Genomic DNA, 13,721 nt, shown 5'->3' on the forward strand with positions numbered 1-13,721 from the left:
GCACTCGTGGGTGGCACAAGCCACAGGGATTCACTATCGCCTACCTGATATCTTTTCGTTTCGTCAAGAAATCATATCGATAATAATTTTCCCTGGAGAATTGCGGTAATGTTCTCTTATCGCGAATAAATTGTGATTAATAAGATAATACCTCGTATATACCCATCCAGGCCAGTCATTCCAAAGCTTGAAAAACGTTTAACCGAAATTTAAAGCCGTGTATCTCGGCAACAGATGTATTACTAATTTATGCCTATTTCGTGTAATTTTACTGAATTACGACGCTATTGACATCCATTCCTAAAATTTCTAATGTCCTGCTACATTAAATACGGCGTTCTGTGTAGTGCTGGATAAGAAAATACTAGTTCTTGCCACCGGGAAAAATATCAGGCAAAATTTGTTCATCTAAGCGATAATTAACTAATTATGCTTGCTGAGTATATTCTCGCCTTTACTTTTACTACCTTTACGTTTTAGAAGATAACCGTATTACACGACTTAGTGCTTCGAACTTATATGGTTCTCTTAAGATAGCTCGATTTGGCGCTAATAATATAAAAAATATAATAAAGTGTTGCAATTTGCACGCTGCAGATACAACGCTAATACAATACTTGCAATACTAATAGTATAATACAAAAAGTTTCGTCTAATTCGGATTGCTTAATATATTAATTATTGCTTTTATTGTGTCAAAACAAAGTTGATTGATGTAGAACAACAAATATGATGACTTACGCTTTTCCGCTCATCATTTTTCTTTTTCTGTTTTTCAAGGTCACTGACAGTTTTTAAGCGGAACAATTTTTGTGCGTTAGACTTTACGCATTATTGTTAATACTTTCGTGATTCACGAAATTTATAATATAACTCATTTTATTAAAAGCTGAATTTAATATTATCATTTTATCCGTATTGCCCCCTTCGTGTTCCTTCAGTTCCTTCATAAGGATAAACAGACTAAACGTGTAAAACGTCATAAGTAAGAGATTATTGTAAATATTCCAGTCGTCGTTTCTATACTTATAATTCTTGTTTGTATGCTTACGTTCATACTGTAACATATTTCTTATTGTATTGTATATATTTATATATATTCCTTATTTAAACGTATATATAGAATAAAGGTAGAAACTATTTGTAACATATAATCATTTAAGCGCGACGACATGCGTTTCGAAATCTCAATTAGTTGTCATCATGCATAATATAATATAATATAATATAATATAATATAATATAATATAATATAATATGATATGATATAATATAATGTATGTTTACGGTTTTCAGTCCGAATATGTAGGTACGTATATAAGTTCATAAAGATGGCAGTTGAGCTTCGACGTATTGCATCGCCATCTATCAACTAATGCAAATAACATTAAGAACTGCACTGCGTCGAGAAGTGCGTTCGACGATAAAGATGTACATACATGCATCAAGCTTTTCTCTAATTCAAGGAAAAATATAAGACACATTAAATAACTCTCATCATTGTTGGAGATAACAACGAAACAATTCTATGAAAGAATGCAACATGAAAATGTCACGACTAAAATAGATTAGCCGCACAGAGTATGCAATTACTCAGTTCGGATGCCTATAGCGAACACGAAGCACGTGTAAAATTCTTTGTATTCTAAAACGGGCTTATGAGTCGTCAGACGGCCATGTTACGCAACAAAGAGTAAAATATCGCAAACAAATAAAGCACGTTTACTTCGCTTGATTTCGTTGGTCGTTTTTAGCAAATCGGACGATGCGAAGCTTAAGAACGTGTTTAAAATTGTGAACATTCTAGATCGAACTTCCTTTCGAACATTATCTAATTAGCATTACTGATCGATACTATCGCATGTATTGTCTTATCTTCATTACAAATCGTCTTTCGTACGATTTATTTACTAACCTAATCTCTATGCATTGCTAATTCAGCTAGCAATCCATGTACGGGAAGCACTCGCAAAGAAGACCTTACGTGTCGATGTATCCGTCATAGTCATAATAGCCCTCAACGCATTGTAATTCGTCTTTCAACCGAATCGATAAAGCTTAAAGGAAGCCTTGTACCTACGCTCCCCTGTCTCCTAACCTCACCCACGAAACATTGAATTGAAACATTAAAGTCACATATCGAAATCTGGATCGAACGATATCGCAAATTTAGAAATACAAACCTCGAACACCTTTACACACATTTCCACCTGAGATTTTATGCAATTTTTAATATTATGTAGATAAATGTTATAAATTGATCTCAGATCTCATGCGGAGATTAATGATTATTATTATCATTAGCATTATCGTATCATCGAAAGTAAGATATTTCCTTTTTTTAACTTATCTACTATAATCAGTGTTTTTAAATTAAATATGCTAGTATTTTAAATATGTTTTTAAATATTTCAAATATGCTAAATACTGTTTAGTCTTTAGTCAAATTTCCACATACGGTGTATGAATGTTGGTAAAATATATTGGTCAATAAATATATAAAGTAATATTTATCATATTCTTACAGAATTTTCAAGTAACAGACCTTAATTATCTGTTTAGAAATTGCCCGGCATTATACTAAGATTAAATATTACATACATATACTACATATATACGATTCATCGATATATCTAATTCTTATTTGACTTTCATTTAAAGTGTTTAAATCCTTAATTTTTTTAGTGTTCAAGCAGATGATAACAATAGTCTTTTCGTGACTTTACACAAATCTTTTTATATGATTTATATCTCAAAAACTAGATAGACATTTTTCCCAGAATCCCTCGTTACAAACTTTCATATTTATTAGTTCTTTAAAATCAATTTTACCGTGTTTTAATAAGGAAATATTCTTATAATACAGAATATACTGACTGTTTATCAACACACGGTTCATTACTTATGATTCTGTAATTAAATTATATCTTATCAAAAATAACTAATTGTAAATATGTGTATACTTTTGATCAGTGGCATAAGTACATACCTACTTACGTATGTATGTATACACATATGTCGATCTTGACTCTTGACATCAAATGTTTTATTTATATTTTGTAATTTAAACTAATACATTTTTCTAATTTTATATCATAATATTAAATAAAAAATAAATTCACATCAAAAACTAATAACTAAAACATGCACATTTTGTTAAGGCGAAATATTAATCAAAGAAATATCTGAAATCAATATAAAAATTGAGATAATTTCATTTATTGAACCTTAAAATTTGTTAATTATAACAAAAATTTTCTGCAATTATTTCATGTTCTATGGATATCCTTTGTTGTTTTAAAAATAAGAAAAGACTTTGTTACGAAGATCTGTGTTCGTTGCCCTGACACTTAGTGACCAAGATAATCTACCCTTTACAGAAGAAGAAGGTAAGGCCCTGCAAGTTTCTTGAGGCCAATTTATTACACCTTTCTTACACACAACCACGCAATAACTGCTTATGTTCAGGACCGTTCGTTACACTTGTTATTTTACGGAAACTGTTTTACATGATTCGCATGTTTTACTTGAAATTCTTAAAAATAAATAGATATTAAAAAATTGGCAAAGCTGGGAAACTAATTCTGTCATATCTATAGACCTCTTACTGGTAATGAATTGTATCTCAAAAAAGACCTGCTACCAAGAATTTGTATCCTTAGGATTTCGATATTGAAATAAATTCGTGCAACTATACATATTACTTCCTTAAAGACAGTTTCTGCCAATATTATTCAATATGCATTACTACCAGAACGAAAGAAATCAAATCTAAGTAGAAATTTATTTTCGCTACTAGATACCGTAACAAGTTCCTCATTTCAGCTACTTTGCATATTACGTGCATTTTTTGCGCATTTGCACTTTTAAATTTCCCATAAATAAATAAAAATCTGCAGTATTTTAGCGCAGAACATACTAGAAAATTACTTTAAAACATAATAATATTGGTAAAAAAAACATACGTAACGTACATAAAATTGATTTATAAAGCAAAGTTACTAATAAATTTCATTGTATCATATATCGACATCAATAAATACGATTATATGTAATAATAGTAAAATAAAATAAAATTTCGTCTCGAACAACATTCTTTTCGAATTCCTTTTATACCAAGCATCTAACGAAGCAATAATTAACAATTAATAGTTACTTGAAGATTATTTCCAATACTTGAAAAGGAGAAAAGAATTACTATATAAATACAAATCGTTTGATCACAGGGAAATGTAACTGAAAGACCGTTCTAACCCAGAGGGAAGGACTATGGAAAATAAATAAATAAACTAAAATACAAATCATTTTGTGAAATCACCCGTGAAGTAAGGAATCAATCCACCACGCCTTACTATGATGCACACTACACACATAAGTATAGTCGTGAACGACAATTTAAATAGTTAACAATGAACTATTTTCATCGCATTTACTTTATCTTCATGCAATTTTTTTCTTTTAAAAGATATAAGAAGCAACAAAACAGCAGACCTTCACAAAATAAGCAACGTTCTTTCTCCGTTCTAACCGGAAACGAACACTATTATCGCTGCTGATAATTTCCTGCCTAAATGCAAGGAATTTAGATGAAAAGTATCATCGACTCGTAAACAACCTTGTGACCAACTATTTTTATGTATAAAAGGATATTTCATACTCATTATTTAAAAAAATAAACGAACAATCATGTCGTAATTTGAAACTATATCTTCAATTTCCGCGATTCTTCAGTCACCATCCATTTTCGCATATATATAAATATACATATTAATATGAATGTTTGTAAAAAAATAAAATCTATATTAATATAAAATACAACCTAATTAACTTACACTAAGTGCAGTTATAAATTAAAAACAACAGTTACGTTTTCCAACAGTTATGATTAAAAATTTAAAAAGTTATTGCATGAAAATCATAATTTAAATGATTTTGCTCAAGAATAACAATTATAAATGATCGAAATCATTTTGTTTATAAATAACCATCATTCAGATCATCATTTTCGGCGATGAGAATATTTTTTGGTTAGTAATAACCAGAAACAATTTCTGGTACAAATAATAGTTACCAGAATGCTTAAAAGTTAATATTTTTTAATCGTTTAATTTTATTGAAATCTCTTCGAAATTTCATAACCATTGTCTTAAAATTGCCTTAAAACTAAGGATTAACTTTATCAAACTGATGTCTTCGTAAAAAATTTTTAGGATACATTTAGATATTTGCAAAAGTGTAGAAAAAAAATTGCATAGGAAATAGAAACTTATTGATTTTATCTAATGGCTATCAAATTTTATCAAACTATATGAATAAACAGTTCAGATAATTCAAAATTGACTCACAATTACCTATACCTAGTTTGCTAATTAGCACTAAAAACAAAAGGAACAATGATTACAAATAAACCAAAAAATTATTTTTTATAATAATATTTTTCCAATTACATTTCTATTATCCATTAATAAAGTGAGTAAGTTACGGTGTTGCTGTCACTAGCATCAGCATATCGTTTCTCTTGTTCAATCTTCTATCTAATCTAGTTATCCCTAAGACGACCTTCCTCATAGATAAAAAGTGTACCTCTCATAAATAATGTATGTAATATGTAGATACCTAGAACATCTAACAATAAGCCTTAGCATACCTTTCCTTTACTCCCCTAATATTTTCTACCGTGATACTAATACCATCATTGACAAGCCACACGATCAGACAAAGGCTCATTTCTTGAAAAGATGCGATTGAATTTCCACAAAAAATTAAATAAATAACTCGGAAGAAACAATTTCACTTACCTTTCGCTTTCTCTCCTGAACGAAATCTACCCTGCGAACCCAGACTTCCTCCGTCGAATCATAATCAAGAGTGCTAGAACTACTCGCCTGACTCTTCATTTCTATCAAACTGCTGTCGAAGAACCTTTTATCGAGGTGAGGACTAGGGAGAGGACTGGTCCTCGAGAAAGTCATACTGGTCGAATAGGTCGGCGGATCCGTGGCTGGGAAGGTCATCCCGGGGCCAGTGGTATGTCTTCTTCTTAGAGGAGGCTTCGTGGTGGACGTCGGTGAAGTAACCGTCGACGTCGTAAACCTAGATGACGAGGTAGTTGTCGTAGCAGTCGTCGTCGATGTGATCGTCGAGGTAGTTGTCGAAGTTGTTGTCGTCGTTGTCACCGAAGAGATGGTAGTTTGGGTATTCGGTTCGGATATACTGGGGATAGGATTCGACTTTTGATCGATTCTCTCAGAGCTGGATTTCTCTGAAGTAGACGGGCTAGAAGCTTTCGAGGAGTCACTATCGTTCTTTTCGTCCGACTCTTCCGTTTTCGCGACATCTTTCTTACTTTCACTAGCGTTTTCCGTGGTCGACGCTTCCAAGTTTTTCACTGAAACACAAGAAAACGTATGTTAGCAACGACATACTATGAAGAATTATCGATGCCACTTGGCCTGACGTTGTTCAACTTTACGACAATTTTGCCCTCCTTCTTGTTAGTACGAATGTGTCCTATTTAATATTTCTTCGTTTTAAGGAAAACTAGAAAATCCTACGTGTTTCGTAGAAATTTAGAAACAGTCTAGAAACATGCATCATTTATTAAGACAGGCTGAAGTTTAAATGCCAGTAAGACATTCTATCGTGATACATACGTTGGTATGACAGCTAAGTCTTCGACAATCTCCAATTTTTTTAACGAATTTTTGTTTATTTTTCTTCAAATAAGAATTTTTGAGAACCGAAGCTTCAATCCATTTATATATTTAGAAAATTTTCATATAAAAATTTGTTATCTATTCGCTAAAATGCGATAGGAGGCAACGGCGATCACTTAAATCTAAAGATAAACCTAACCATCCAACGATACAATGTTCGCAGGTTTGCCTTAAAATGCATGATGGTCTCTTTGAGCATCTTCTGTAGAACAAATATTGCAGCACAAAATTCATTAAATCTTATAAACAAAAACAAATAGAACATATGTTTATATCCCTTTTTACTGTTTTCTAATGTATATTTCGACTGTCACACTCTGTCCTATCACGACTGTTCTATCAAGAATAGGAACACTGTTCGTAGATGAGGAATATGAGGAATAGCACGAAACTTACCTCACTACTTCTAAAATTAATGCATGCCTGAATGATTTGACTAAACTAAGTAATAATTTATCCATATGAAAATGACATAAAATTTTCTAATAAGTAGGAATTAACGGGGAATATTCCCGGTGGCAATCTCGTTGTCCAATTATAATTACCGACAAAGTTGCTATTATTTGAGCCAGTCGCGTTTGTAACGCCCGCTCCTTTCACTGTTATAGTCTGATACCGAGCATTGAGCCGCGTGAATCGACTCGACACACGCTCGTTTGCACAATTTGCCAGACTCTATCATGCAGCATCGTAACATGTCGCGTTGTACCTCGTCTGTTATTATATTTTTCTTCGCACGAATATCTATTCCCGTGGCTGACAAAACATGCATAATATTAATGGGCAGCGATATAATTCAAGAGAAACAACTATTATACTTGTTCGGGTTGCCGATTTGAATAAGGAAAGAGAACGTGGAAGATTCGCAAGCACTTGGAACTATTACATCGTTGGAAACGTGGAATATTATGCTTCCGGGGGCACTCTATAAATAAACATCGGCTAAATGAAGTAACTGTTCGCATCTCTAGCTGTGTTCCATGAAGTGGGTAATTCGCAAACAGTAGACGCGTTGCTCTCATATATAGTAAATAAAAAGTCGTTTCGATTGATAGTCGCAAGAAAAATAAATGAAATGAATGGAAAATGTAACGCGTTGTCATTAAACTTATCGACATGGTATATTTGATTGGTAAAAATTAATCTGGAATATAAAGCATCAATGACACTAATTGATTTTTAATGGTAATGATAGCGATTAAAAGAAAAGTAAAGGTATGTATGTATAAAGTTTCCCTTTTTGATAATAATAAATATAACATATCGTTATCGAAAAATAAAGTGTCTTCTTGCAACGATAGTAAAAACGTTGCAAAACGAAGCTAAACACAGTTAAACCTCTAGCCGCACGCTAATCTTAGTTCTCATTGAACGAGTACGAGCCCCTGTTAATAGCTCTTAGCGCGTTTTAATGCTCGAATCATGTTTCGTAACATGCTGCTTTCCTCGCAATCTTTCATAGACGCTGGCAATGGCTGCAAACGATCGGACAGAATCAATCCGGTTCTTATAATGAAACATGTAACATTTTAAATCGAAGCGAAAGAAATGAGGAAAAATGAGATTAACTGTTGAAAAGTAATTATATCGAAAAATTAATTTCTCATTTTATTCATATATACCTAATTGACTTTGTTATGTCTTTAAAATAATATTCGGTTCAAATAGATTTTCAGATTTGAAGAAGATATGAAATAATCGTCCCTATATATATATATACACAAACACAATTTTACACTGAAATTTTTTTCTTCAAACATTACAAATCTTTTTATTTGCTGGAACGAAAGAAAGATTGAGACATAAAGATTCGATAATAAGATTAATTTTAGCTTATGTACCTAATTTGTACAAAAATTTCTATAAAAAGATAACTAAATATAAGAATAAGATAAAATAATAGATATTCACTGAATGTCTAACGATCTAAACTAAACAGCAGTTGTACAATATTGCACAAGTATGGTGTATGAATGAATTTCTTTGTATCCCACTTCAAGATACTTTAAACGCACTTGAAGACATATTTTGTGTCGTGATTTAATGCAAAAACCAATATATTTATTATGTATATATATATATATATTTATTTAAACAGCGGAAGTTTGTGCAGATTTATGACAAATTCTTTGTTTAACTTATTTACTTTTTCTCTCCATAGTTAGGTATAGTAGATTGTAGGAGTTATTTACGGAATATTTTTGAATAAAGTAGCTGTGCATATCAAACTGCTTTGCATATCACGAGTAAAATTAACATTAAACATTGTAAAAATTTTAAACAAAATGTCTGTTAACTTAGTGTCTTACATGAAATAACATATTTTATTTCTGTAAAAATATAATAGTACTTCGATAAAAATAATAAATGAAAGAAGGTATATGAAAGACTTACAGCCTAATAATATCGATATGTTATCAACTTATGTAGGTATGTATATATGTCTCAGAAGAAAAAAATATCTAATTATATTGATACATTAATTGTTTATCGCTACGTTATCGCGATTACTATCTTATCGAAATTTATGTCTTATTAAGATCTTTCTTTTCAAATTGTATGCAAAAATTTAATTTATTAAATAACAAATACATCATAATGTAATTTTAACATTAATATGTTACTTAACCAGATTTTAGCTCTTTCCGTAATTACATAACGTTTTTACATAACGATATTCTAATATAACAAACGAGTTTGCATATTCTTTAAACAACTAATGAGACAGCAGATAGCTATAAAACCAGATATACCATGACTTATGCATACAATAATTTTCTATCGATCATTTTTTTCCTGCGAATTAAAACGCAACGAGTACAGTATCATCGATACATTATGATACATTAAGATAGATATGAGATAACCAAAGAAGTAATGAAATTTAAAAAAACAAATTTTAACAACATTAATGTCAAATGATATGAAAAATGTTCCTGGCAAGATAACACGATTCAGCAGATTCTATGTAAACAAAAAAAGTAAACGTTCTAAAAACATGTCAATACGTGTGGAAAATTTGCATTGAAATATTAAAGATACTTATTCGAGAAAAATAAAAAATACGCTGAATTTCTTTGATATTTCGATCTTTCTTTTCTCTATGATACAAGGCACTTGAATATTGTGGTTTAAATAGTATTTTCATTTACGCAATAAAAATTTTCGCTGACTTTCATGAACCATGAAATCTATCTATAGTAATAATCTATCCATCTAAATATATTTAAACAGATAATAGATTAAATAAGAATTTTAACTGCCAATAGTAACTACATTTTATTTGAATAAAACCAGTTTAAGTAATGCTATTATCAACCAACTTAATATTTGTTTTCTCTCCAAAATTTGACATCATTTTCTCTTTATGTAAAATAGAACAGAATATATTAATTTTTTATGAGATCTTGAAATATCTCAATAAAAATTTGAAACGTAATTTATAGCTTATGATTATATAAAGTTCAACTTAACTGAATATTACGGAAGCTTTGCATCGTGTGATACTTTGGAACGAAATAACGACAGTGTTTGTATTACCTGAGTTAAGTACTCTACAGCTGGATCCCACAGTAGCAATTAACCGCTTCGCAACCATGGACGAGATATTTAAAAACAATATGTGTTCCTAAAACAATATGCTTTTCATCCGTTATGAGGTTTTGTGAATTAATATTTTTTCGAATTAGATCTCTCGTTCTGATAAATAAATATACGAGATATCTCGTTCATAGTATAAACGATATTGTGTCGCAGGACAATACATCCGTGACATCGTACGATCCATATTGTGTCACGACATATCTCGTCCATGATTGAGAAGCGGTTAAGAGTGAAAAATATTAGAACTTTAAAATAAATAAGGATTTATTTCTTCAATTATTTTTATCAATAAAATTTAGCACATTAACTAAATATTAGAATAATAATGATAATAAAATCTTTTTACACGCTAATTGAACATACTAAACAGTCACTGACAAGACCTGTAATGTTAAACAAATCAAACAATGCAAAGGACAACTTAAAGAACGGGAAATAGTTGCGGAGGAGTTTAAAGAGAAAGTAATGGGATGGTACAGACAGCTGGAAAGGAAAAGAAAGGAGATACGACGTTTAAGAAATAGAATATAAGGAACAATACTAAAGGAAGATAGTGCAATAAGAAGACGAAAGTAAAAGTACAAAGGGATTGGAGGGGGTATAAATATAGAGTTCGAAAAACAAAAATAGTACAGTATATTTACAGGTTATATTAATAGAATATAATTTAGTATAGCAAGTTGAAGTGGATAATAACAAGGCCAAAGAGAAGCGAGAGAGGCGCAAGTGGGTGAAGTATGAGAGGGAGGATATTTTAAATAAGCTAGTATTGTAAAACCGAGACCATTTCTTGGCAACATGCCGAAACAAAGACATATATATAAAACGTAAAGGACAAGATTCAGCAATAATAAGTATACACCTAACTTCCGATATTGTATATCGTAATATATTACTACATAATACTAATATTATGCATCTTTCTTACCGTCTTCATTTTCGTATTCATCCTCTTCCCTGCACTCAGACAATCGTCTACCCCACGGATAAGGACTATGCGTTTGATTTCTTGATGGTAATCTGTTCACGTGAGAGAGGAAGTAATGATGAAAGAAACTATCCACACCATCTGACTCCTCTCCAGAAGATTGCAGCATATCCTTAAGGGCAGCTAAAGAGGTGATAGTATTATAATTGATAGCTGAAATCAAGTCATCCTCGATATCACTGTCATCCGTCGTGTCGTCGTTTTTCGTCGTTTGATCTGCTTTCTTGACTTCTGAAGTAACCGTCTTAGTTTGCTCGGTTTTCGAAGCCTCCGTCTTATCGTCTGAACTGGTTTCAGACTCGTCATCAGAAGTGCTGGTAGACGTTGTACTACTCGATGATTTCTCGTCTTTCTTCCCATCAGTTTTTTCCTCTTTGAGTTCGTCTTCGTCGGAGCCTTTACATTCGTCCACGTCGTCATCTTCGTCTTGAGAATCTTGAGATACAGCCTTTGATAATTTATTCGAAGCCTCGTCATTTTGACTAATATTCTCTAAATTCTTTAAATTCTTCAACGCCTCCTGCTCCTCTAAATCCTTACTTATCTTCAAGTTAATGTCTTCTTGACCCGTCATTTTGTTCTCACGCTGATTATTGGCAGTCACATCACATTCGTCCGACTCGTTTTGCTTGTCTCCACCGGAACTCTCCATTGAGAAATCTGAAAGATATAATTTTTCTTTAATATTCACTGTACCCAACTATAATTCTTAGATAATTATTGTCAGACGTGTAATTTCATTTCATAAAATCCCACGTAGTTTCGTTTTAACATTGTCGTTCCACGAATACACCATATTATACTATTAAAACTACATTACTACTATACATTATATTTTGATAAAATCGTTATGCATCGTTGTGAAAATTATTGTCTTATTGTCTATATAGATTGTCTTTTACGTACATTATGTTTTCTTTATATCAGAGAAATGGTGTTTCTGTTGTTAATGACTGATGGATAAAAATTTTTTCTACGATTCAAAAACGATTAAGAAATTCTAAAAAGGATCAAAATATGATTTGTAGATATCGTGTCTTGAAATTTCTGAGAAAAATAGTACATACATATGTATACATACACACACTTGACTGTTGTATCTCTGTATTTTTTGAAATTATAATTGAATTAAACAATAATTAAACATACGCGTTTGTATATAGTATTATTTGGTAAGAGCAACTGAAGACAAAATAAGCGTTACGTCTAATCCCTGTACTCACATAAATGGAATGATGATTTCTAGACTACAGATATTTATGCAAATTCATTAAAAGAATAGGGAATTTGGGCTAGAGTCTGTTTCATCCACCAAATAACAGCTGCTATTCTTTGGATATTTTATGCATATCTATCTACATATATTTTCACATATCGTATGCATTTTATGCTTTTTACACTTTTAACTTTCTTATAAATACGTAAAACTCTGTAGTCTAGCGATATCAAATTTTTATTTCGACTTCTGCAGCAGAGAATATTATTTAAATATCCAATAATACGTATGTTTTAACCAAAGAAATAAAATACATTTGTGTTTGCATTTATGTTTGCATGTATATTCCATTTTCTTTAATACAACTTTAAGCCAATCAAACAAATAATTTTTAGTTATTATATACCAGAAATATCCATTTCTCCGAAAATTAGTCTATTAGTCTATTATCTAATGTTGAATTATTTTAACAGGAAAAAGTTTCGCGAAGCGCACATACGTGTTTTAGAATTATTTTAAGAGAGAAATAAACGAGTATGAAATATAGAAATAACAACAAATTATAAAGAAAAATTATCTTAAAAATTCAAGACTGTAGACCCCAAAGAAGTTCCCATTATGGTACATGAAAGACTTTGCTCCAAGCAGTTAATGATGATGTATACTGTATGTGGTATATATCTACTTCGCTATTCATTGCGAGATTATTTCGTCGTTCCTTAAATACTCTTCTAACGTACAAAAATCATTCACGACATTTTTGTAATTTTCCAGAATGGCAGGGGAACAGATTTTCAACGCGATGCGATTTATAATCGAAGCGATAGTTACTAAGACACCGAAAAAAATTAAAAATAACTTATCAATCGATTAATTGTGTAATAATATGCTCGTAAGTCGATGCGTTAATCTGTACTTATTCTCTCCTCGTAGAACGTAAATATAATTATTCCTTTTGTTAATATTCGTAAAACCTACAAATATTTTCTTTCTTCTTCTCATCTTTTTCCTTCCAAGAAGTACGAAATACACACTGGTGTACGAAATATATTCCTTTCCATTTTTTTTCCTTTCACAATGTAACATTCACATTCGCAATACAAGGTAACATAGCAAATAATCACGTCAAAATCGAAAAAAAATAGAACAGACGAATGTTCCCAAATGATAAAAGAACTAAAGTTCATATACAAAGTAT

At 31.1% G+C, this 13,721-nt stretch overlaps 1 protein-coding gene across 2 annotated transcripts in view; it reads right to left on the reverse strand.

Moving 5' to 3' along the window:
• LOC126915223 (serine-rich adhesin for platelets) overlaps positions 1 to 13,721 on the reverse strand; it is a 133,164-nt gene that overhangs the window by 87,720 nt on the left and 31,723 nt on the right. For both annotated transcript variants that reach the window (XM_050719682.1, XM_050719684.1), the window contains exons 2-3: positions 11,248 to 11,967; positions 5,799 to 6,388 (exon numbers count right to left, since the gene is read on the reverse strand). In XM_050719682.1, the coding sequence (XP_050575639.1) occupies positions 5,799 to 6,388; positions 11,248 to 11,959 (1,302 nt within the window). In that variant the 5' untranslated portion in view covers positions 11,960 to 11,967. The remainder of the gene's footprint in view (positions 1 to 5,798; positions 6,389 to 11,247; positions 11,968 to 13,721) is intronic.

The sequence above is a fragment of the Bombus affinis genome, chromosome 4 (assembly GCF_024516045.1).
Source record: "Bombus affinis isolate iyBomAffi1 chromosome 4, iyBomAffi1.2, whole genome shotgun sequence".
In the NCBI taxonomy this organism is placed as follows: Eukaryota; Metazoa; Arthropoda; class Insecta; order Hymenoptera; family Apidae; genus Bombus; species Bombus affinis.